This window comes from Branchiostoma belcheri, unplaced genomic scaffold (assembly GCF_001625305.1).
Source record: "Branchiostoma belcheri isolate BF01 breed outbred unplaced genomic scaffold, Haploidv18h27 scaffold197, whole genome shotgun sequence".
Classification (NCBI taxonomy): domain Eukaryota; kingdom Metazoa; phylum Chordata; class Leptocardii; order Amphioxiformes; family Branchiostomatidae; genus Branchiostoma; species Branchiostoma belcheri.
Genome location: NW_017803457.1, coordinates 84684 through 110235, shown reverse-complemented (window position 1 = coordinate 110235; position 25552 = coordinate 84684). Strand labels below are relative to the sequence as shown.

At 39.7% G+C, this 25552-nt stretch overlaps 1 protein-coding gene across 1 annotated transcript in view; it reads left to right on the top strand.

Annotated features, from left to right (window-relative positions):
• LOC109468248 overlaps positions 1-25552 on the top strand; it is a 59400-nt gene that overhangs the window by 8495 nt on the left and 25353 nt on the right. Inside the window, 4 exon segments of the mRNA XM_019766505.1 lie at positions 4064-4067; positions 20478-20596; positions 22365-22727; positions 24552-24710. Coding sequence (XP_019622064.1) covers positions 4064-4067; positions 20478-20596; positions 22365-22727; positions 24552-24710 — 645 coding nt within the window.

Genomic DNA, 25552 nt, shown 5'->3' with positions numbered 1-25552 from the left:
TAATCAATATACTATTATTTTAACAAGGAAATTGTTACACAAAAGCAACTGACTACGTTATAAAAAATTCGGAGACGTTTTCATCAGTGACTGTCAATGAAAATGAAGTTAGTGGATGCTACTTGATAGTTATGGCAGTTTTGAAAACAGATCAATTTTCTTGATTTGATTGATTGATTTGATTGATTGAAATTGCAACAGTGCAATAAACGTGGAACAGAGGCAGCTCTTGCTGGTGTTGTGTCCTGCACATAGAAACGAATACTGGACAGACACTACTCATTTTCACTTGAGTCTAGCGGGGAAAGTCGTGTAAAGTGCCTTTACCAAGGACACAAGATCGGTGGCGTGTCAGGACTCGAACCCGGGACCTCTTGATTCCGAGTCGCGCACGCTGCGGTTGCGCCACACGACCCCACAAAGTTTGCCAATTTGCTTGAGTAATAATTTTCTTGTTCCTCATTACCCCATCGGGACGTAAGGATGTGTAACCTTCATGATCATTTTTCAAAAATCTTTCTACCCACAAACAGACTCAGCCTGCAGTACAAGACGCTATCTGTACGGAGAGGAGGGAAATATCACATCTCCACGTGATGTGACCAGAGGAACATACCAAAACAACGTCGACTGCACGTAAATATTCTACTCCAGTATTATCAATGCTATTAACCCTCAAACACCCAAACTTTTTTTGTGACGTTAATGCCCGAACGGGGTCCAAATGGACCCAATTTGGTTTCTTTCAAATTTATATTCCTTTTTGCATTCTTTCAGTGACCTTTGCACATATATTGGATAAGCATAGTAAGAGGTATAGTTTGGCATGATTAAGTATTTAAAAAATTCCAACACATTATCATAATTTATGCAAAAATAGGATGAGGCCTGCAGGCATGAACATGGGGTTGACCTTTGTCCTCATATGGTTGTCAAATTGTCAAACCTCTGAAAACCTGATGAAATAATTCCTGAGGTGGAGGTTTCATGGCAAACTGCATAATATTAAAGCAATAATGCTTCATTGAAGACATATTTAGGAAATCCGAACAATTTTGTGTGTAGGAAAGTTCAAATACATGTCAGGGGTCCGTTTGGACCCCAGACGGTCTTGCATAAGACTTCCGTTGTTATCTTTATAAATTTGTGCCGATCTCCAAAAAAATTTAGAAGAACTTGTAGAAGATGTTTATTGACAAAGTCACGGGAGGAATTTTTTTTCGAATGAAAAAATTTCAAATAGCACATAAAAATACACGCCTGGGGTCCAAATGGACCCCGTTCGGGTGTTTGAGGGTTAACGTACAACTTTACCATGAAACAAAAATAAAGACAACGTAGATAGAACTAATTAGCAGAGACTCCTTATCGATAAGAAGTGTTAAACAACAATCATAGTATTACATTGATTGAGGATACTTGTCTTATTGTCTTATGCGTCTTAAGAAGAGAGAAGAAATGTGTAAAACATAGATGTAGATATAACACAGCATAGTTCTCTTTTCCCCCATCTGCAGCTAACGTACTGCATTGAGCCCCATCAGGGAATAAATATACAATATAACTTCATTATCATCGTTATTTTGAGCTAGGGTCATTATTAGAAAATTCACTTTCTACATTGGATGGAAATGTTTTAACTAACCCATTACATAACGCCAAAAAAGTATAAGTTTTGACGAGGATGGATTTATTTTGGTTATCAAATCGGAGTAATAATATATAAGTCCGGTTTAGTGTGTTAGACACGTTAGAAACTACTGACATGTCAGATTTTATACAAATGGATCAAAAGGATCCTGATTTTATAGGTGCAAATTCACAGGCGAATAAAAAAATGTCTTATCTCAGATAAAAGGCTACTGTAGAATTTGCTAAAATTTATGTAAATGAGGCCGTGGTCTGCATAATTCATATATTGTTAAATGTCTTTAACCTTAAAATGCGCAGGAATAAACTCACCATCATTTGCCGCCACAGGAATCAATTACAAAAATTAGGTCTGCATTTGCATCATTCACATCTTGTAATTGAAGCCCTTAATTTTGTTCAAAACGTAGACTAGCCCTTTGTTTCAGTAAAAAATATTGTCCACTTTTTATCAGCTAAAATCCCTTTTCTCCATATACGTAATTTTGATTAATGTGAACCATTCAGAATCACGAGACTAGAAGTGTTAACACCAACAGCAATGTTTATTAAAAAAAACGTCACGCGACTCACTGATATGTCCACTAGTACAATCACTTGACTACTTCAGTCCAATACCAATTTAGAACAAGTCAATTCATAGAAAATTGCAAATAAAAGGTAACATATGCATGTGTTGACTAACATGTTTGTAACCGTTGAACATATTTTTCCTGCAATTGTGGACAAGAAAATTTCTTTTAGAAATGGACCTGTCTAGTGGTCGTGTTTCAAAATCCTGACCAGTTTTTTTTTTCTTCATTGCTCTAAAATAATTCACGGATGAAACGGTGTAAACCGACGAGAAATAATCAACATGTACAATTAACTTGAGCAGCAATGATTTGAAAATATGAAATAACTACAAGCACTGTTACGAACATAAAACCATGAAAATCTTTATTTTTAAAATTTACACAGCTACTGGTACATACAATGTGCTTCTGAATGCTCTTTATATAGCAGCCTCTCAAAATGTTATTGCGGTCGTGCTGATCCCTACTGCACAAGCTACACGGCAAAATTCCTGGGTGCAAAAAACAATAAAAATGATTCTTTCAGAACGAGAACCTGATAATAATGACCTCAAAATGTTGACCCTCGAATGATGAACAGGACAATTGCATTTCGTAACGATGGAAAGATGAATGCCCGTGAAGATAGCTGCATTTTTCAACGTTGGGATGTTGAGTAAGTGTACAGCTGTATTTTTGTAACATTGGGATGTTCAGCAAGTGTGGAGCTGTATTTTAAACGTTAGGATGTTGGTGAGTCAAAGTCAAAGACGCTGGGAAGTGAGGCTAGTGTGGATCTGTATTGTTTTTTATTATTGGGATGTTGACCAAGTGTGGAGCTACATTTTTACCATTGTGGGAAAGTGTGGAGCTGAAATTTTACTGTTGTGGATAAGTGTGGAACTGCATTTTTACCATTGTGGGAAAGTGTGGAGCTGAACTTTTACTGTTGTGGGTAAGTGTGGAGCTGCATTTTTACCATTGTGGGAAAGTGTGGAGCTGAAATTTTACTGTTGTGGGTAAGTGTGGAGCTGCATTTTTACCATTGTGGGAAAGTGTGGAGCTGAACTTTTACTGTTGTGGGTAAGTGTGGAGCTGCATTTTTACCATTTTGGGCAAGTGTGGAGGTCTGGGGCTGTATTTCTTAACGCCGGGATGTTGGGCAAGTGTGGAGTTGTATTTTGAACCCTGGGATGGTGAACATGAACAGACAGACATGTGTGGAGTCGCATTCCTTAACACGGGGATGATTGGGTAAGGTACTAATACTGCCTAAATGCTTTGGCGGCGATGGCCTGTCCTGTTCAAAGACTGGTTTATTCTTGGGTGTAAGACGTCTCTGTTGATCGTTTTTGACCTGTAAATCTGACCTTTGCTATCTTGCTGGCATACTGTTAGTACATCATCTATAGATTCGGTGATGGGCATATGGTGGGTTTGTTGGTACGACATGTTTGTACGTGTTTTGTTGAATCCCGGTGTGTGTGCGGCCTGGTACCTCACGTTAGCGCGCTGTGTGGCCGCCATCGACCAGTGAGCAGCTGGGTTATGATACAAGGTTCTCCTCTGAACTCTGCCCTGTGGTCTCCCATACTTACCGATCATACCTAGATCTCTGGCTCGGTATCTGTTAGCTGAGCGCACTTCATACTGTTTAACGTGTGCCATTCTCTGACGTACAGGTATCTGTGGGTCTGATCTGACTCTAAGGAGGGTTCCATACTGTCTAACGTGTGCCATCCTCTGGCGTACAGGTATCTGTGGGTCTGATCTGACTCTGGGGAGAGTTCCATACGGTCTAACGCGTGCCGTCCTCTGACGTACAGGTAGATGTGGGTCTGATCTGACTCTAGGGAGAGTTTCGTACGGTATGGCGTGCCCCATCCTCTGACGTACATGCTGGTAATTGTTTCGGGCTGCTCTCATCAGAGGAGCTGTGCCGTATCCTGGATGCCTGCGGCCCTGCCTGGCTGGTGAAGGAAGGACCACCTCAGCTGCAGCGGCGTAGAAGCGTACAGTGTCATCATCATCATTGCGTTGGCCGGCTGTAGGGGGGAAGGATTTGGGCCGTGTGTTCTCATAGTTGAAGTAACTGTCTGGGATCTCGCAGTAAGGATGCTGCACCTCCTGTCGTCTTGTGTTGTAGTAATCGTTGTAATCATCTGGGATTTCCCAGTAAGGATGCTCTACCCATGGACGTGTGTTGTAGTACTCGTTGTGATCTGGGATTTCCCAGTAAGGATGCTGTACCCATGGGCGTGTGTTGTAGTAGTTGAAGTACTCGTCAGGAATTCGGCTGTACTGCGGGTCATCACCTGTACATTGTGTATCCTGTGTGCCCGTGTCTGTTTCTGGGCCTGTCGTGTCCTGATGACTGACGCCCACAGCTCGGCTGTTTGCTCCACTGATCATCCAGTGGCTCGTGGAGATGACAGCCAGCGGGGGGCCTTGAGCCTGTGCGGCATGGTGGCCCAGTGAACCACACCGCTTTCTGATAATACATGCTGCTATAAGCAGTGCTACCAGGACAACGCTTGCAACAGTTACTACCGTGAAGATTCCCACACCGCCCGGCAGGGGTCTGCCCTTCCCTCGCTGTTTCGGTACCGTCACTGCTGGAGTTTCGTTAGTGCTGGTCTGATCCAGGATGACCTTTGTGGTTGGGTGGGTCTGGAGCTCCCCTGTAGTTTGTGTCTCTGTCGTCTTTTCTTTACACACGACGCCACTAGAAGTGCTCGACACGGGTACGGAGAAAATGTGTCGGTGCATCTCGCTCCTAGCTTTGAGAAAACACGTCAGATTCTTCATTTCTTCATGACCAAAGGCACTAATGCTATGGTTGACAGAATTCGTATTTCTGTGCACACCCGCCGAGACATCGGAAATGACCACAGCAACAATCTGAGGTTTGTTATACCTGCCTACAGACATGGAAACAATCTTTAGAGTCAGGTTTCCACCCAATGCTACCTTAACGCTACCGGCATCTTCCCAGGCATGTCTACACCAGTGTGTGTCGTTATGGTGTCTGTCTGTGTCATTGTCTACTGATATCATTACAAATGGCAGTTCAGCCTTGTCTTTAGCAGCCTTAGCCATATTTGACTGGGGTGTAGTGCATAGATAGTTTGGATTTGCATCTTTTTCATACAGCTTTTCGAGGTTGATAATACTTAATATATGGGTCGCAGGGTGATCTCGATCTATGTAAGCTTCTGTGATACAGAAAAGCTCTTCGTTTACACTCACTGAAATATCAGGACTTGACAAACCTATTCCGAGCCGGTATCTGACATGCCACGTCATCAATGGAGATGCAGGATCATCAAAAGGAGGAGATCTGTTCCCGCTCACTTCAAGAAGCTGCAGCATTTGAAGCGCCATCATAGTATCGCTTGACAGACATGTTAACGCATTCCTGCTCAAGTCTAGTGTATGTAGCCTTAACAGTGATTCAAAAGCGTCTTGTGGGATGCTTTTTATTGAGTTTGATTTTAACGACAGTTTGCCTAATCCGTTTAACCCATGAAACCAAAACGGCCGGATATTTTGTAAAGTGTTACCGTCAAGTAGCAATGCCTGCAAGGACGTGAGGTTTTGGAAGCACTTTGGATCGATGCTATTTATGTGGTTGTGTGACAGGGACAGCGTTCTTAACCTTCTGGGGAACATCACGCCATCAAACCAGTTTCGCTTCACGTGAGTCAGGTTGTTAAAGTCCAGGTATAAGTTCATTAGTTGAGGAAATGCAGCGAAAGTGCCCTGTTCTAAATCCGTGATGCCACATTCTAGAAGGGAGAGCTCAATGATCTTATTATTCTTAGGTGGTCGCAGTTTTGACAGAATCCCAAACGTGAACCCTCTAACCCCCACTAGTGGTTTGTCAGGGAGACATGTTGAGGCTGGCTGAGATGTGTTAGCATGTTGTTGTTGTTGTGATGTGTTAGTATGTTGTTGTTGTTGTTGTTGTCTTTGTTGTGAGGTGCATAAGACGCAAGCGCTGTCAAAGCGCTGACGTGGAGGTACTCTATATGGAACGCAGGGTCGCCATGATTTTATAGTCTCGCACCCAGGAAAACATGCCGTATCTAAACCTGTGCATCCTACCAATATTGCTAGAACAAATAATTCCTTTAACATGCTAGACATTAAACGTTGAGTTAGAATAAAGTAAAAGTAAAACAGAACAAAATGTCTTCTTCTTGTGCTGTCTTTACTGACTGCAGCGTGAAGCGGCTGTCTTAGCCTCGGTAGTCAACTGCTGCAGTTTGAGGCTGCTTGACCTGAAGTAATATATGCAAATTACTATTGTCATTAATTATAATACCCGATTCCGATTACAGCATTAATTTTATTATGCTCGCGCGTCCCTGAATATGTATGTTTTTGGGATATTTCTCGTGCATCACACCGCAGCTATACGCAACGAATGCGGAAGTAACTACGTCAATGCAGAGCAATTATATCAATGGTTTAGAACCTGATTAACCCTCAAACAACCGAAGTTTTTTTTGAGTGGCGTTAATTTGGCTTCTTTCAAATTAATATTCCTTTTTTCATCGTTTCAGTGACCTTTGCACATATATTGGTTAAACATATTAAGACGTTTATTTGGCATGATTAACCCTAAACAGTACACCTGGGGTCCGCGCGGACCCCAGCACTATATATTCTGTAATATCTTTTTTGTATCTGAAGATTTTTTTCTGAAATTTTAGGTAATTGTCACCCACAAAGTTGTCTCTCAATACAGTGCAGAAAACTCCGTTTCTACCATTTATAAAAAAAAATTATATATGATTTTCTTTTGGGGTCCGCGCGGACCCCAGCCGGCTTTCGATCATAATGGATACACTGGCGTTCTTATACATTACCTTATTTCCGTTTTTATATGTTTTTATGCAGTCATGGTATGTCTACCAAGTTTTCAGAGAATGGTGTAGTAATAGAATTAAATTTTAATAACTTTGGTGTAATTATGACGTCATATGATGTCAGAGCTAATAATATAGTCCGCCTTATTGGATTTTGACCAATGACGTCATCAAATTAGCATATTCTATGCATATTAAATGATTTAACTGATATTTAATTATGTAAGATGTTATTAATGTTGAAAAGAAGTGTAATTTAATATAAAACTCAGAAATTTTATGTTTAAACCAAATCACTTCTATTTCAAAAAGAAACCCGTTGCCATGGCAACACAAAAAACATCAACTTACTAGTATTAAACTAATATGAACTTTTTTCCAAAAACATTTTAGGAAAGGTCTCCAAATTTGATACTTCTAGCGCAAGCCGTTTAGCCGCTATCTGCGATCAAAGTTGGGCCTCAAAAGCCCCTTCAGTCTGAAATGGGATTAAAAATCGGGTATTTCTTCTTGTCTTCTTGTCTTCACCAAAAAATAGAAAAAGTTCAAAACGTATGATTTTTGTATGTAATGTGGACACAGAGGTTCCCACATCAGTTTGCAAAACAATTGAGCTGGTTGCATGTTGATAATTTCTAAAATTAGCAAAAAACTGTTCTGGGGTCCGCGCGGACCCCAGGTGTACAGATTAATCAGTCCGGGAAGGTGTACTGTTGAGGGTTAAGTGTTAAAAAAATTACAGCTCAGTATCATAATTTATGCAAAAAATATGATGAGGCCTGCAGGCATAAACATGGGTTGACCTTTGACCTCATATGATTGAAATTTGTCAAACCTCTGAAAACCTGATGAAATAATTCATTAGGTTGAGGTTACTTGGCAAACTGCATAATATGGAAGCAATAATGCTTGCTGAAGACACATGAATATTGAGGACATCCGAACAATTTCGTGTGTAGGAAAGTGCAAATACATGGCTGAGGTCCGTTTGGACCCCAGACGGTCTTACATATGACTTCCGTTGTTATTTTTAAAAATTTGTACCGATCTCTAAACAAATTAGGAGAACTTGTAGAAGAGGTTTACAGACAAAGTCACGTGAGGAATTTTAAAAGAAAAAATCAAATAGCACATAAGAATATACATCTCGGGTCCAAATGGACCCCGTTCGGGTGTTTGAGGGTTAAGACAATAAATTATTTGAAATTATATTGCAAAATGTCATCAGGACAGGGGTTAAATTATTTCCCTCAAAAGTTACTTTTCGGGATAAATCTCAAATCATGCATCCAATTATGCCAAACAAACACCATAAGTTTTAAATAAAATTATGCTGAAATTATTTGAACTGAACCCCTGCACTTAAATAAATAGACGAATATCATAATATTTAAAGCGAGTGCTAAACCAATAAGTAAATAAATGAATCGATGAAAACACAGATATGTTTTAAACTATTTCTGTCAATTTTTCTTCGGTGCCATTTGTTAATGTATGATGCCAAATCGCCAATTTTATATTCCTGACTCGATGTTAAAATGCATGTATCTATTTAGAAAATAAATGTATAAATGGATTACACCTGGATGGATGTCTGACTACTGAAGTTATGAATGGTTGGTCGGGTAGCTGATTAAATGAATAAATGAATTTAGATCATCAAACCTCCCGTATAAAATGATCTATTGAACGAATGGTTAGACAACTGAAAAAATAGTTATGGCGCGTGCATTGCACACCCACGCCTGCATTGATTGTTCCCTAATTTAAAGCATAAAGACAAAAAATGTTTCCTCATCACCGCTGCAAAAGAAAAGATAGCGAGAGAAAGAAAGATAATAATAAGAAAAATAGAAAAAGGAAAGAGAAAAAAGATAAAAGAATAAAAGAAACGAAAAAAGGTTCATTTCCAAATTGACACGAACATAAAACAACATTGCAGCCTTGTGTGTTTCAGGGAACACACAATTGTGCAAAATATCATAAATATTTAAAAACATAACCAAACTGAAAAACAGGAATGTACTATTATACAAACTGTGGTCGGGTGATTACACAACAGAAAAAGCAATTTTCAGGAGTTTTGAGATGTACGGATTGGTACTATTCCTGTACCTGCATGGTACAGAAGGTAAGCTAAGCTGGAACCTCCTTTTAAGTCCATATGTTGTACTTCATTGCGGGTGGGGGGTAGCCAGGCTCAAAACATTGGTGAATTTTACAAACTTAAGACATATGATTCCCTTTTGGCGTTTATAGTGCACAGGTTGATATTAGAGAGCGCGTGTTAAAGTTGAGAAAAAATAAAGAACGAAAGAAAGAAAGAAAGAAGGAAAGAAGGAATGAAAGAAAGAAAGAAAGAAGGAAAGAGAGAGAGAAAGAAAGAAAGAAAGAAAGAAAAGAAAGAAAGAAAGAAAGAAAGAAAGAAAGAAAGAAAGAAAGAAAGAAAGAAAGAAAGAAAGAAAGAAAGAAAGAAAAGAAAGTGATTTTTATGAGTTAAACCATAAGTAAATTAAGCGTGTAAAAAAGACATCTTACCGTCGTCTGCGGTCCCGGCTGGTAGAGCCCCGGTCCACTTCCCGCACCGTCAGCGGAGCGGGGCACGCCTGGTTCCCGCTGGGTGTCGGCGGCGGGTCGCTTGGCTCCCAAGCTAGGTGGGCGTCCGACCGGATAGGCGCCACCCCGCTGAAAAGAAAGCAAACATTCTGTCGTTTAGAATTCAATAAATGTGCATTACAGATAACTGAAAAAAAAACAAAACATACCGACTAAACATGTATGTATGAATGAACAAACGCGTCGCTTTTACGACCCCATTTCATATAACAACATAAGTAGTACATACAGTGTAGACAAGAAAGAATCAGGGGCACAGAAAAAAAGAATCAACCATAAAGTGAAAACAAAAATTGATAGGTAAGACGTATACAATGCGGATTTACAGAGTGAACACTTTCTGGACTCGAATTTCAAATCACGAACGGGAATGAGCAAATTCTGTAGAAAGTGAACAACCATCTCACGAAAAAATAAGTCGTTTGTAGAAGATAAGTAATGAATGTATATGTGTGTGTGTGTGTGTGTCTGTGTGTGTGTGTGTGTGTGACTGTGTGTGTGTGTGACTGTGTGTGTGACTGTGTGTGTGTGCCTGCCTGTGCGTGTGTTATGTGTGTGTGTGTGTGTGTGTGTGTGTGTGACTGTGTGTGAGTGAGTGTGCCTGCATGTGTGTGTTTGGGTGTGAGTGTGTGCCTGTGTGTGTGCAAGAGTGTGTGCCGGTTTGTGTGCCTGATTGTGTGTGTATGTGTGTGTGTGTGCGTGTGTGTGTGTTATGTGTTTGCCTGTGTGTAAGTGTATGCGTGTGTGTGTATGTGAGAGTGTGTGCCTGTTTGTGTATGTGTGTGTGTGTGTGTGTGTGTGTGTGTGTGTGAGAGAGAGAGAGAGAGAGAGAGAGAGAGAGAGAGAGAGAGAAAGAGAGAGTCTGTGTGCCTCTCTGTGTGTGTGTGTGTGCCTGTATGTGTACGTGTGTGAGTGTGTTTGTTAGAGAATGAGCAGAGTAGTTACCGGTGGGGAGGGTCGCCGTGCCCGTCTGACTTGTTTCGCAGGGAGGCTGCGTGTTAGCATTAACAGCCTGGGAAACGGCCAGGAGTCTCTAAAAATGCCAGATAAAACAATAAAATCACTGCAGTGTTAACATACATGAAGATCCGACAAATTAAAATGAAATTATAAATCCCTGCAGTTTCAAGCAATGCTGCTAGGAGGTCGAACGTTTACATACATGTATAAAGTAGTACTGTGTATTTGGTCCCAAACCCTCCTGGATGTTATACCTACCCGAGAAAACACCCAATTCAATACAAAATATGAGGGAAAAATTATTTTCTCTAAAAATTAAGTCAACAACATTAATTATAACGTCCAAAACTCGTTTTAATTTTTTTTCGAAAGCGGCGCAAGCGAAATGCATTTGAATTATTTTATAGAAGTTCAAGTAAAAGAGAAAAATACCAAATAGAAAACCGGGGGATACATTAGATATCACACATGCCGGAACGTCCGTGGTCTGAGTTGTTTTTGGTAACATAAATAATCATACGTGTACCACTTATATTTAAATATTCCTAAGGCCGCTCTGTCAAAAATCGTAAGCCAAGAATTATTAGAACACAAAATTGAAAAAAATCCGAACTTTGATTAAGAAATTACCGAATACAAAAGTCCATGACAATCCACCCGTAGCTTATTGAGCTATACATACTACGTATACGTACACCACTTATAGCGAAATACAAAAATATATCACAAATCTAACCTCCCAGACGAAGGTAAATATTCTTATGTTACACAGGGATTGTTGAAAAAGGTTCTTTTGACCTAAAGATTCAAATCCCAACGTAATACAAATCATCAGTTAAAATAAAGCTGATCCTTTAGCATAAAATATTGATACGCATTCTAAGATTTTTAACATGATATGTATGAAGTAAGACAGGATAAAATTGAAGGAATACCGGTTCCGCATTTTATTTGTTTGCATGGGTAATCATAATGATCATCAGCTGTTTAAAATGCCCGTCATTGATTAATGTAACACACTGTATACACAAATCTCCATTACAGTCACAAAAAACACAGTTGTTGAAAATATGGAAAACTTGTTGGAGTCAGTTTAATGTTCCATTCAGACAGATTCAATTAGGTTTTGAATGGATGAAATGACGATTATTATTGCTTAGTATATTTCAGTTTCTCGACAATGCAAATTCCAGCGGTATGTTCGCATCCTACTTAGTCAACCTGAAGGTTTAAGCCTATTCTAAAAAGCTGCCAGTCGCTGCTGACTAGTACTTTTAATCTGAATCTTGAAAATGTGCTATTCGCCTATTTCTTAATGCGACTTAATTTCGGTTAGGTGCATCCTCTTGAAAAGGATCTGAAGCATTGAGTACCACACTAAACCGACAAAGTAGGTCTTTACTCTGATTTGAGCGGTTTAAATCTTACATTCATTCCTTGCCCTTTTACTTTTAAAGAACGCGCTCGTTTAAAAAACAGTTAATACGTACATGTAGGTTATGCGAAACAAACAAACAAACAAACAAACAAAAATCTTACCGGTAGGCCTCAATCTTAAGGCGGCGATCGCTTGCTCTCATTCTCGCATCTCGTGTAGGTTGGGTCGGAAAAACAACAGGTCGTCACGTCTGGGCTAAACTGGCTTCTGATCTGCTGTTGCCGACGTCCGCGTACTATTTTAGCGTTCGTTACCATAACAACCGGTAAAGACGTCAGTAACACGATTGGATTATGTCCCTAACAACTGGCAAAACGTTTGATCGTTGTGTCCTAAATACCTTCTTGGGAGATTTCCAAAACTTAATGAGAAACCTTTCTTGATTGAACAGCTAAATTTCAATATGTATTATGATGTGGTGGTTTGCTATTTTAATTACTGGCGGCAATAGGTTTGAAAAGTTCCGTAGGAAATGCTTTTGGGGGATTAGACATATGCAACGTGATAGGCAAGACGAATCAAGAGTCATATGTATTTGGTTGTTACAAGGTAACCAGAATTACTAGAGTTATACCCGCAAAACTTACACATAGAAATCTACGCCCATATGCTTACCCATTTATAAATCTCTCTCTAACACACACACACACACACACACACACACACACAAACACACACACAACAGAAACAAACACACACACACACACACACTCACACACACACACGTGTGTGTGTGTCTTCTGTGTGTGTGTGTCTTCTGTGTGTGTGTGTCTTCTGTCTCTCTCCCTCTGTGTGTTAGTGTGTGTGTGTGTGTGTAGTAAGAGAGAGTGACAATGAGAGTTACACACACATTCTTTCTACCACCCCTTCTATTTACACGCACACATAAACACAAACGCAAACACGCACACGGACACACACACACACGCGCGCGCGCGCGCGCGCACTTTATTTTTATACCACACTCTAATGTGCCAGGCCAGTAAACTGAATCAAAATTACTTCTCGTAGACAGGTGAATTATACCTTACGTGTATGTAACACATGTAGGGTCTCTTAAAGGCACTCTATGTAGTTTTTTGACAATACAAAAAGTATATTTTTCATTCTTTTCTTTACATAGTACATTGACTTAACCCTTTAGTATTCCAAAATCATACTCCTCAACAAAAAATACAACATCCTTGCTCCTTAGAAGCTTAGAAAACTGTGAATGATCTTCTATACAACCTCTGGCCAAACCGCACATATGGTACATTGTATTGTCCACTGCTAGTGGTTTGACCTACATCCCAGTGGGGTGTCAGTTGATAGCTTACCAGTTTCTGAAATACCTAACCGTTTACCAGATTTTTATCTCTTTTGAAGGGATAATGACCACAGTTTATTCGTGCCCAACAAAATACTCCAAGTTGATAATTATATTCCACCAGACCTCATGTGAAAGATATGAGTGTTTTTCTAAGGATGCTATATCTTGTCACATGTGCCCCTGTCAATCAAGCCTGGCATGCCGGGTCAATTAGCCACCCCAGGGGGGGGGGCAACCCCTGTATGTTGTTGTTGTTGATCTGAGCAAACCGGTGGCACCGGGTACCCAACAAGGACTGTTTGAACGGACAAAATATACGTAAAAAATGTGAAATAATGACACAAATGTGTTGAAAAGTGATAGTAACTGTTAATAACACTTAAATTTAGTATAATCAGAATATTCCAAATTTTTGCGCAAAAAACTACATAGAGTGCCTTTAAAGGTATTTGTAATCTCCGCTTGCTTTGAGACACTGAGATTAGGTAAGCTCTGCGGAGGTGGATCAAAAGAGACCAAAAACAATTATATGTCACCACAAAGTAAATTCTGTAGTCTCCCTCAAAATCCAACCTACTTATGGGGCCGCTATACGTTTATCGCAAAATTTAGGTCTTACGTGTAGGGTTAGGGTAGCCAAATTTCAATCCTTCATACTTTTGTACAAAACAGCATGGGGATTTTATGTCGTACCCACTATGTTTTCAGTTCCAAATGATTTCAAATATTTTTTTTTACTATACATATATATCTGTGTAATTTTATGTCCTTCATTGTGTAATTTCTTTCCTTTACTAATTATGATGGCAATTTCACATATACTACGTATGCAGGATCTAAAACTTCAGCGTATGAACGTGAAGTTCGATAGAAACCGTCCTACTTTAACACGAAAACACGAATAATTAGCTCATTTTGGTGTGACGTATTTTTACATAAAGTTATTTGTTAATACCTTTCGCTTATGGATATATGTTTGGAGTGTTTACGGTTTAGAATATGTGTCAGATTGTCGTTTTACATGATCATTGGATATGCAAATATGGCATTAATAAGAAGCGTTTTAAGATTTCTTACGAACAGATAGACTTTCCCTACAGCATGCGGTTACTAGTACTGTGCAAGAGAGTGAGTTAGTGAAGGATTGAGTGAGTGTGTAAGTAAGCAATTGAGAGAGTGAGTGAGGGAGAGGGGGAAGAGAGGGGGAGGGAGTAATTAGAGAGTGAGTAAGTGAGTGAGTGATTGGGTAAGCGAGTCAGTCAGTCAGTTTAATTCATATTTTATAATTCTTGTAGGTTGGCATCTCTTGACAATGGAGCGTTTTTTATCTAGCTGTTATTTCTTGTATTCTAGTAACCTTACCAGCGGAAGCCCCCCCTTTTTATGTACGGTGACAGTAGAGTTGCCCGCCCGGCTAGACCCATTGCATCAGACCGAGGACTGTTTAAATCGTATAGATGGAAATGGTACTCGTTACTTAAAGACCCCCCCCCCCTAAACAAAATCCATTCTCTACTTACAGTATTTTCTCATAAGGCAACACCGACTTAATGTTATGGAGACATCATCTAAAGTCCTCCAAACTAGTGCGCGCGGGCGAAAAAAAAAACAATCCAGGTAAAAAAAAATATATATATACTTAATTGTAGCAGGTGTTGTGAATTTGCGACGTATTTGACAAGCTGGCACATGCTGGCTTATTTGATAAATTTATAAATCGGTACTGTACGTGTGTACTGAGTTCTTGAGTCGTGGAGCTTTGGTAGCCTGAGTGCCGTCCTCCAGAGTTACCACCGGCTCCGTATTGTCGCTAACTACCGTGGACTACACAAGCCTAGAGCAAGGCCAGAGCCTCTTTGTTTTAGTTACAGACAGTGTAGAAACCTGAGCCTAACATCTGCTTGGAGTTCACAATTTGACCAAGGTGCAATCAGACCGTACAAATTGAACTAAGGGAAGTTAAAACAACACATAACCCATCATCTGCTTGGAAAAGGCCCTATTAGCAAACGATTTCAATGTCCAATTAGAAAAGTCCATCAATATATCATTGTTTTTATCATATGGCCTATGAAAACAGTTATCCCTACCTAGACGGGGGGGGGGGGTAAAAGTGTCCGCGCCAACTTTGATGTCACCTAGCGTCTGAATGGCTAGCCCTAGGACGGCAAAACTTGGTGACTTTTCCCAGAATATTGTTGGCAACAATTCTCTATCATTGCAATAAGATAATAATTTTTTGTCTTGCCATGGCAACGGGTTTCTGACAGGCATTTTTTTGCTAAATTTAGTACTTTTTGTTTCAACAATAGAATTTTATGAGTTTTATGTTAAATTACTCATGGTTTCTAATATTAATAACATCCCATATAAATTTATGCTAATTTTATCATTAAATATGCATAATCTATGCTAATTTGATAACGCCATAGGCCAAAATCCAAGATGGCGAACCATATCATTAGAACAAGTATATACAGTTTTTTTTTCATTAAATTTTCATGAATACTTCCATTTCTTTTTCCAAAAAAGGTTTAAAATTTAATGAAGGTCTTTAGTATGTTTAAAATGTATTTTAGGCTTTATCATGAAAAAAAGTATTTTTGAAAATTCAAGATTGATGATCCAAGATGGCGGATATCTTAAATATGCATGACGTCATTTTCTGACGTCACCAGTGTTGCTGTGGGCAACATAAGACTTAGTACCACTGTATGAAAAACCACGTTTCCAAGAGTTTCCAGTCCCGCACACGCCCGTGAAATTCGCCGTGTCCTGGTCGCGTCCATGGATTTCCGGGCTCCGCATGTACGGCCCCGGATATTTCCTTACACTCCCGGATTCGTGCTCGCCGTGCATGTGCACGGAAATTTACGCCCCGCACACTTGGCGTGTGTTGGGGAGCGGCTAACAATAAGGGGTAATTAGGTACTGCGTGTATTCATGTTTCAGGTGATAATTAATTGAACCAAAGTTGCCAGTACTTTAATCTAAGCAAATTAGATATAGAATGATCAAGGATTGTTAATACAACATTTGAAAATTGAACCTATGCGTCCTTGGCTTGATTTATCGTGATGTCGTCCATACGACAAAGCACATTTGAGCGTAGGGCGACGCTGGGGTTATATAACCTACTCGGTCAAAACATGGAGGTAAAATGACCTAAATCTACACTCCGGTCTAAATCTGAATTTTTTATTTTGGAAATAATAGTTTATCCGTGAGGTTCATTACCATGATGTAATCAAACGCTTGACTAAAGGGGTTTGAACTAACGTGACCTGATCAGTTTGTTATGATTTTAGGTACATGTATGGGTAATAATATGCAAGCTTTACATTGTTACGTAGTTCGGTCGATGTGTATTGTGATGTGTCTGACATGGTGTCCATTTATGTGAATAGCCTTTGTGTAAACAAAGGGAGAACGAACTCACAGCGTCCCCACGCCTGGTAAAATACTGAAATCCAGCAAAACAAGTCAACCCTCATGACATTAATTGTGGATTTTGGATACATTTACAAAGAGTAAGGTTATGTTGGAGTTAAAGTGCGGTTTTATTTCACTCAGTGAGCGACAAGTTGTGTAATTCTAGAACGAATAAAGCCATGTAATCATGACGAATTAGAATTATGAAGATCATTTGTCTGCCTTGAAATAAATACATTCACACAATCAGAAACATCCTATCATCTAAGTGTTCAGACTGCCCCTTAACTTAAAACCTATAACAAGATCGTTGTAGAATTGAACGCGATCACGTGATTATATGACTGACGACCAATCCTATCTCGCTCTCGCCGGGACCAGCCAATAAGAGACGCGATGCTTTGTTTTGGTGGGTCGTTTGAATCTTGCTTTGTCACAACGACGGTTTGCTTTTTCAAAACACGTTTGTCTCGGCTTGCAAAGATTACCAGTATGTTCCTGAACTAAAATGGCGTCAAACATTCCGTTCTGTTACTTCGTTTTCGCAACGGAAGAAATGACTCTACTACAATTTGCCGACAACACCGCAACGAACCAGGAAACCGACAGGAGGAAGGGTAAGCTAAAACAAGGATACTATTATATATACGGCACTATCGTTACATATATCTTAAACATGTTGTTTAAAAACCTTGGCTAAGTTGTGCCTACGGCAGAAATATTTATTTTGGCAGGAAGTGCACACTATTTTTTTACTGATTAATAACATAGTTTATTATTTCTACTTAGAAGTACATCGATATAGTTTGTATGTTGCTCAGAACATATGTATTTTTTTTCAGGCGCGGATTTGGGATACTTTGAGACGATTTGAAGAAACTTTATCCCCAGGCTGTCGGAGAGCTCAGAAAAGAAAGAAAGAAAAGCGACTGCAGTCACACAGAAGAGGGTGAGTCTATGCAAATGTATATCTTTGCATACGAAAGCCGACAAGGCTCTTGAAAATTTGAATTGTTTCATTACCGAGGGAAATGTTGTGTTTGTATTGTTCCCATGATTACAATGAAAAGAAACAAGTAGACGTTGATGCTTGATGAATGGAGCCTTTTCATCTGGACAAAATTGTTGCTGTCTGACGTTAAAAACATTCGTTAAAAATGATAAAATGACTTCTCCTCGAAATGTGTCCATACAGACGTCCGCATCTTTGCCAGGCTTGTTTATAAAACGTCTAGTACATGTACACGTAACTTCAAATGAAATTCAGAAATGCCTTCGACTTTTGACTTAGATTTTCGTTTTTCCATGTCCTGCAGGCCAGGCTGGAGGCAAACAGGCAGACTGCACACCCAGGCTCAGATCTAAAGGCGAGGGTGCTGTGTTAAAGCGCCCGGCAGGCTCCGACGACCCAGGCCGGCCCCGCTGCACTCCCGCCCAGGGTGCACCCCGCGCCCAGCACGCCGCTCCGGCCTGACTGCGATCACACCGACACCAACACCACGCCATCCCGCAGACAGATAGGGGGCAGTTTGTCCTTCCAGGATGAAAACGTTTCGCTATGGTCCCCTGAAGCAAGGGGGGGCATACCTCCTGGCCTAAAATCTACAACTAAGCCTCATTTTGTAGAGGCGACAACGCAAACTTTACGAAACCGACAGCTTGTCTTTAACGACATTGTAAATTGAATACGTGTTCATGTAATTAATTTCTGAGCAAATGATCTTTTTTTGTAATGACGTGATATTGTTTTCTGCCAAGCCTCATTTAACTTCATGTTAGGTCTGCCATTATGTTTTTGCTACACGTACATGTATTTTGAAGAACTTTGTTTGAGGCCTTCTTTGTTTATTGAAAATTTAGTCTTTTGACTGTTTGTGTAAGCGCCATTCACTTTCATGATCTGAGGGCTATTTTCCTCTTTTAACCTGATGATATGTCAGTATTAGTTACTTTTTGACATTTTTTGCTAAAATGGACTTCTATTTGGAGGTGACTGTGATGAGATGTGATGTTAGTTTACTTTTTAAAGTTAGAGAAATCTGTTAATTACTAGTAATTTCTGAGTTTACACCGGGTCCAACGATTTTAAAAGTCTAGTCCCTGGAAGGCTAGTTCGGGAAAAAGCTATTGTTTCTATGTTTCGGCTACACATTTTTGTAAAGTACCAGGTTACATTATTGTATAGTGTTAGCATAGTGCATAACGTGTATACACTATACATAGAGCGTTATTTTTGTCAGTCTGTAAATGGCGATCCTGTTTATACCAATAAAACGATGAATGAAGTATAAACATGTATTCTTTTTTTTTATGAATGAAATGTGTTCCTAAAACATCGAAATGTGTCCCGGGGGCGGGGGAAGCGATTCTCGGGAGCCGGGCAGCGAAGCCCCGGGAGCGGAAGGGGGGTCCCCGAAGTGGGTGCAGTGGGGTCCCGAGAACGGGAACAGCAGGGCCCCGGGAATGGGAGCAACGGGTCCCGGGAACGGGAGCAACCGGTCCCGAGAGCGGGGCGGGTTTTGGCCGGGGGGGGGGGTGTAGTACCGGCATGTCCGACCCGTACACGGCGAATTTCCGCTGCCGTGTGGAGAATAATTAGGTGATAATTGCCGCTAAATTATGCATTTTCCAGCAACGCACGGAGCGGTGCACGGCCATTTCCTGCCGTGTACGGGGATGTACAGGGATCGTGTTCGGGCATATAACGTCCAGTACACGACCTGCACACAAAAAGTGGTTCATTTCCGGGAGTGTACAGGACATGTACGGGACTGGACACGTTTCGTGTGCAGGTCGGAAACCCCCGGGTTCTACCGGAAACCTAAAATATCCGGGAAAGTGTGCGGCAATTTCTCACACGGAAACTAGGGATTTTGTGCGGTGTACACCCTAATATTCTATCATAAACACTTTTGGTACAGTTACGTTGAATAACATTTAGTTTTCAGGGATAACATTGTTTTCGCCAATAAAATCACATTAATGACGTCAGAATGACGTCATAATACGTCAAAACGACATAAAAATTGAAGAGATGATAAATTTCACACTAGTATACCATCCTCTGAAAATTTGGTGGTCATACGTATACCGTTCACGAGCTCTGAGGGGGGGGGGGTCAAATAAGTCTCCCCATGCCCAAAAAAGCCCGGTCTAGGTAGGGTCAAAACAAACATGCATAATTAATAACCTTGCGTATGATAGCAAACTACATGCTAATTTGCATACCAACCCAACAAAGGGATCAGACACAACTGATTGCAATACTCCGCCAGAGGCCAATGACCACCTTACGGAGTAATAATCGATGAAAATCGTACTAAATGTCTTTTAGAATTTATTTGACTGGAGGGAAAATTGATGCTAGCACTAAACAAATGCGATCACAACATCATCTTAAAAGAATATATTTTTTGTGATAAATGTTTTGATGTTATCTGTTGTATATATGTTTTTTATTTTTATTTTTGTGTGAACCTTGAAAGATTTGGCGTTTGGGCTAAAGGGCATCGTAATAGAGACAAATAAAGAAAAAAACAAAGAATAAAGAAAATGTCGAGATATGATAAACTAAAACTAACTAATAGAGGTTCATAGCGTAAATATTTTTAATACTGATATTATTTAATGCTACTCCTCAGCTGGATGATATCGGTGGACCCAGGAAAGGTCGTGGTGTTGGAGTTTGTGGAATTTAACATCCAGTATGAACCAAGATGTCGACATGACTGGTTCAGCGTACAGGACATACCATACATAAGTAAGTTATGAAATTATAGTGTTAAACTTTCTTGTCTGTCTGTCTGTTTGTTTGTTTGTTTGGTTGTTTGATTCTTTGTTTAGGGTTTTTATTAGTGTGCTAATTTACACTATTCTTTCTGGAGTCTTTTATAATACAGTTTTTTGTTTTGCCGTGTGTTATACAATGTGTAGTATCGTTGTATATTTTTCTAATATAAAAATTTTGTGGAAATACGAGTACCAGTTTCACACCCATGCACAGCTCTGGAATGCCGTACAAGATCGTTAATCTATATTAACCTTGAAGTTCGTTATCCCAACCCCAAACTACCTACCAAATATTGTATGCACACAACATGCAATATCCTGTTCACGCTGCAGGGTCGTACAAAAAAAAAACGCTAGAATAACCAATATCTACCTTGACCTATTTTGTCCCAATAATAACCTTCCTAGCAAATATCAGAACTGTACATGCGCCACGATATCTACAATCTACCATCCCCATGTAAATTGTGCCTACATGTAACACAAAACTCTGAACATAGCCATGGATGCAGCTGCAGGTAGGGCAAGGTAGAAAATCAACCATTTCCGTCGCATCAAGAACCACTAGGTTCAGAAGAGGAGTGAGTAAGTTAGTAAGTTAGTTAGTACTTACTAAGTGAGTGAGTGAGTGAGTGAGTGAGTGAGTGATGAGTGCGTGAGTGAGTGAGTGAGTGAGTGAGTGAGTGAGTGAGTAAATGAGTGAGAAAGTGAGTGAGTGAGTAAGTGAGTGAGAGAGTGAGTGTAACACATAACCTCCTGGACTTATTTTTAAAAACACCGGGATACATCATATCGTATCTGTATCGTAAACTTCAATTTCCAACACAATGGATTTATATTATTTGTCAAGGATTGAGCAATCCACTGCTTCCCTCACGTCACGTTATGCAGATACAGGTGCAGGTAAGCAGTGGGTCGGTATCGTTACATTGTAGAAGTCTGTGCCGTCCCCCGTCTCTGTTAAGGGAATGTTGTGGTGCCTGGATGTAGATGCAGTGATAAATGCTATGGATTCAGAAGTCTCTTTGGTTGTAACTGACCGTCTTTGTATTTTACGTTGTTCTAGGCTTCTACCAATTATTCTGCGGTTTTCAAGGACCGACAGAGTACGTGTCTATGGCGTCCACCGTCGGGCTCCACTTCCATAGTGACGGGCATGTCGCAACGGAAGGGTTTAAGATTCATTATCACGTACAGGACAAGTCAACAGACGGTATGTCCATGATGTTTCATCATTTTTTTACTCTTTCATTTAAGTTGGCTTTAAAAGGTAATAAGGATTGACAAGGCTCTGATTTAATGTTATGTCTTTTACTTTGATGCAATAATGTGTTTTATTTCCTTTTATATGTGATGGTGGCTGTGCACAAGTGATGTTCCCATTGAATAGGCGTACAATTAATGAAAATGTTTATTTTTCATACTTGTTTTAGTGAAAAAGGGATACTGTAAAACATGTAGTTAGCAGTAAACCTAGCAAAAAAATAGGTATCATTTAAACCAGTAAATAATCAACAAACTAAGGTTTATGATGTCAAACTTTGACAATGTAAGAATATTGTTTTTTGACCCGCCTTTTTTTTCACCCTAATGCTTTAGATTTGGAGTCTGCATAGGATGTCATACATAAAATTGACTTGCTGTGGACTTACATACATGTGTTATCAACACGATACGTGAGGTCCAGCAGTCTATGGATATTAAACTAATACACACCCGATATCATATGCGTTTTACAGATCGTAAGAGGTATCAGCGGATCAACCACCTGTCAGGCGATACTGGCACGTTTTCCTCTATGAACTACCCAAGTTCCCCCTACAGCAACACCGTGTATCAACAATGGAACATCACCGTCTCAGCACACCGGCACGTCAAGCTCATGTTCACGGAATTTGACGTGGATGAAACGCAGTCCTGCTATGGAGACCAGGTGGTTGTTCACGACCCTGAGTTCTCCACGCTTGTGGCGATGTGTGGCACATGTCTCCCCATGCCCCGCATCTCGACAGGAAACAGTCTTTTTGTCATCTTCATGACGGACTTTGTGATCCGCAGGGCGCGGTTTTCGGCCCGGTATGAGGCGGTAAAAGATCGATCAGGTAAGTTAGATTTTTTTTAAGATTTATTTATTAGTTCGCATAACAACATGGTTACCCAAGTAGTCATAGATCATTACTGTCAACCCTGGGAGAGAATATAACCGTTACGTATACATACAAATACAATTTATAAGATATACAAAACTATTCAGATATAACTAAACAAATAAGATTATACAATTATATTCACGTATATAGTTTAGATTTTATAACCCATATAAAAGTTTTGGACAAAGCTGCTATGCTAAGAAAGCAGTAGAGGATGCATTCGTTTTTACACGAATTTCTTCACTATGAATATTGACTGTATTTGTTTCTATGTGTGGGACACAACACCAGCAACAGCTGCCTCTGTTCCGCGTGTATTGCATTGTTGCAATTTCAATTAATCAAATCAAAAGTATCCATGTACAACCGCAAATCTACAAAACCAGCTTTGTATTCCTGTAGTTGAGCAACATTTTTAACCCTAAACAGTACACCTGGGGTCCGCGCGGACCCCAGCACTATATATTCTGTAGTATCTTTTTTGTTTCTAAAGATTTTTTTCTGAAATTTTAGGTAATTGTCACCCACAAAGTTGTCTCTCAATACAGTGCAGAAAACTCCGTTTCTACCATTTATAAAAAAAATTATATCTGATTTTCTTTTGGGGTCCGCGCGGACCCCAGCCGGCTTTCGATCATAATGGATACACTGGCGTTCTTATACATTACCTTATTTCCGTTTTTATATGTTTTTATGCACTCATCGTATGTCTACCAAGTTTTCAGAGAATGGTGTAGTAATAGAATTAAATTTTAATAACTTTGGTGTAATTATGACGTCATATGACGTCAGAGCTAATAATATAGTCCGCCATATTGGATTTTGACCAATGACGTCATCAAATTAGCATATTCTATGCATATTAAATGATTTAACTTATATATGATTATGTAAGATGTTATTAATGTTGGAAAAGAAGTGTAATTTAATATAAAACTCAGAAAATTTTTATGTTTAAACCAAAATTACTCCTATTTAAAAAAAAATCCTGCTAGAAACCCGTTGCCATGGCAACACAAAAAAACATCAACTTACTAGTATTAAACTAATATGAACTTTTTTCCAGAGACATTTTAGGAAAGGTCTCCAAATTTGATACTTCTAGCGCAAGCCGTTTAGCCGCTATCTGAGGTCAAAGTTGGGCCTCAAAAGCCCCTTTCAGTCTGAAATGGGTTTAAAAATCGGGTATTTCTTCTTGTCTTCTTTTCTTCACCAAAAAATAGAAAAAGTTCAAAATGTATAATATTTGTTTGTAATGTGGACACAGAGGTTCCCACATCAGTTTGCAAAACAATTGAGCTGGTAGCATGTTGATAAATTCTAAAAATTAGCAAAAAACTGCTCTGGGGTCCGCGCGGACCCCAGGTGTACAGATTAATCAGTCCGGGAAGGTGTACTGTTGAGGGTTAAGGCCTGAATTCGCCCGCGCGCACTAGCTTGCGGGTCTTTAGTGGATATTATCCATAAAATTAAGTCAGTGTTAACTAACCTCGATGGACTTGAAAAGCGATTTAAAATGTGACAACCCTTGCAGGATATACATAAGGATATTTTTTTGTAAACGCCATATATTTTTGTATAAAAGTTTTTTTTTGTGTGTGAAAAAAAACAGCTATACACAAAGTCAAAGAGAAAAATTTTCTGTGCCTGCACGAATACACAATTCTGGCTGGACAATATTGATTTTTGTTCACTGTAAAAAAGGTTCTAAGGGCAATCAGAAACACATAAACACTATGACCTGACGATCTCTTGTCGTTTTTACACCAAATGTAGAACCATCAGTCCCAGACGTACTCGAGCCTAATTGGCTTTGGATCAGTGACGTCAGAATCAAACAAATCAGTGTCAGTTCCTCCACCAATCAGGTTTGGGCATTGGATGAGGACGGCAGACCGTTACGACGCACCGGCATTACCCAAACTGTACCTCAAGGTAAGATGGAAGACATTACCCAGTTAAAATTGGCATTAGGAACGGTACTAAACGTTAATTTTGTGAGAAAATTTAGAAAGTAATTTAATTTAGCTTTACTCAAGTGTGGAGAAGCGTAGGAGCAAAAGTATCACTCCAAAGAAGGTGTTTTAAAGCTAAAGACAGCACTGTCAGTAATGTTTGTTTACATTCTGGTATTTTGTGGTGGCACCACAAACTGAGTGCTCCTCATTTAGGTAGTTAGAGTACCAACAATGGATTAATTGCACATATGCTGAAAAGTCGAAGTAAACTATACCTACACAAATATTTTAAATAAAATATTTCAATTTTAGTGTCCCTTTAATTCTTTTTAAGTGCATGTGATTAAGATGATAATATTAAAAACCTTCATTCTATTCCCTACCGGCCGTTGAGCATGGGTTTAAACCAAAGCAAAAGCAACAATAAAACATGCAGTGACAGGACTTTACTCGCGTAGCAGTAGATCATAGTTTTTGGCGTCCCCTGTTTCCATAATTCCGATATCAACCTCCATGAAAAATTGTTTTGGTATGTTTTTAGTGTGTATATATGGGACGTGAATGTGTGTCCGTTTTTATGTGTGTGGTTCCGCATGACCTTTAGGTCAGGTTGTAATGGACACGGTTGGTTTAGGTCTGTTCCAGAGTAATGTAGATAGTCCTTAATCTTGTATACATATTGCAGTGTTCGCTGTTTTTACAGGCGCACTTTGTCACACGAACTTCTTGACAGCAGACAGTTTGTTTTTTTTCGTGCAAGACAAAGCTGGCGATTGCGAAGGATATTGCAGACGGGTTAACCCTACCTAGACCGGGCTT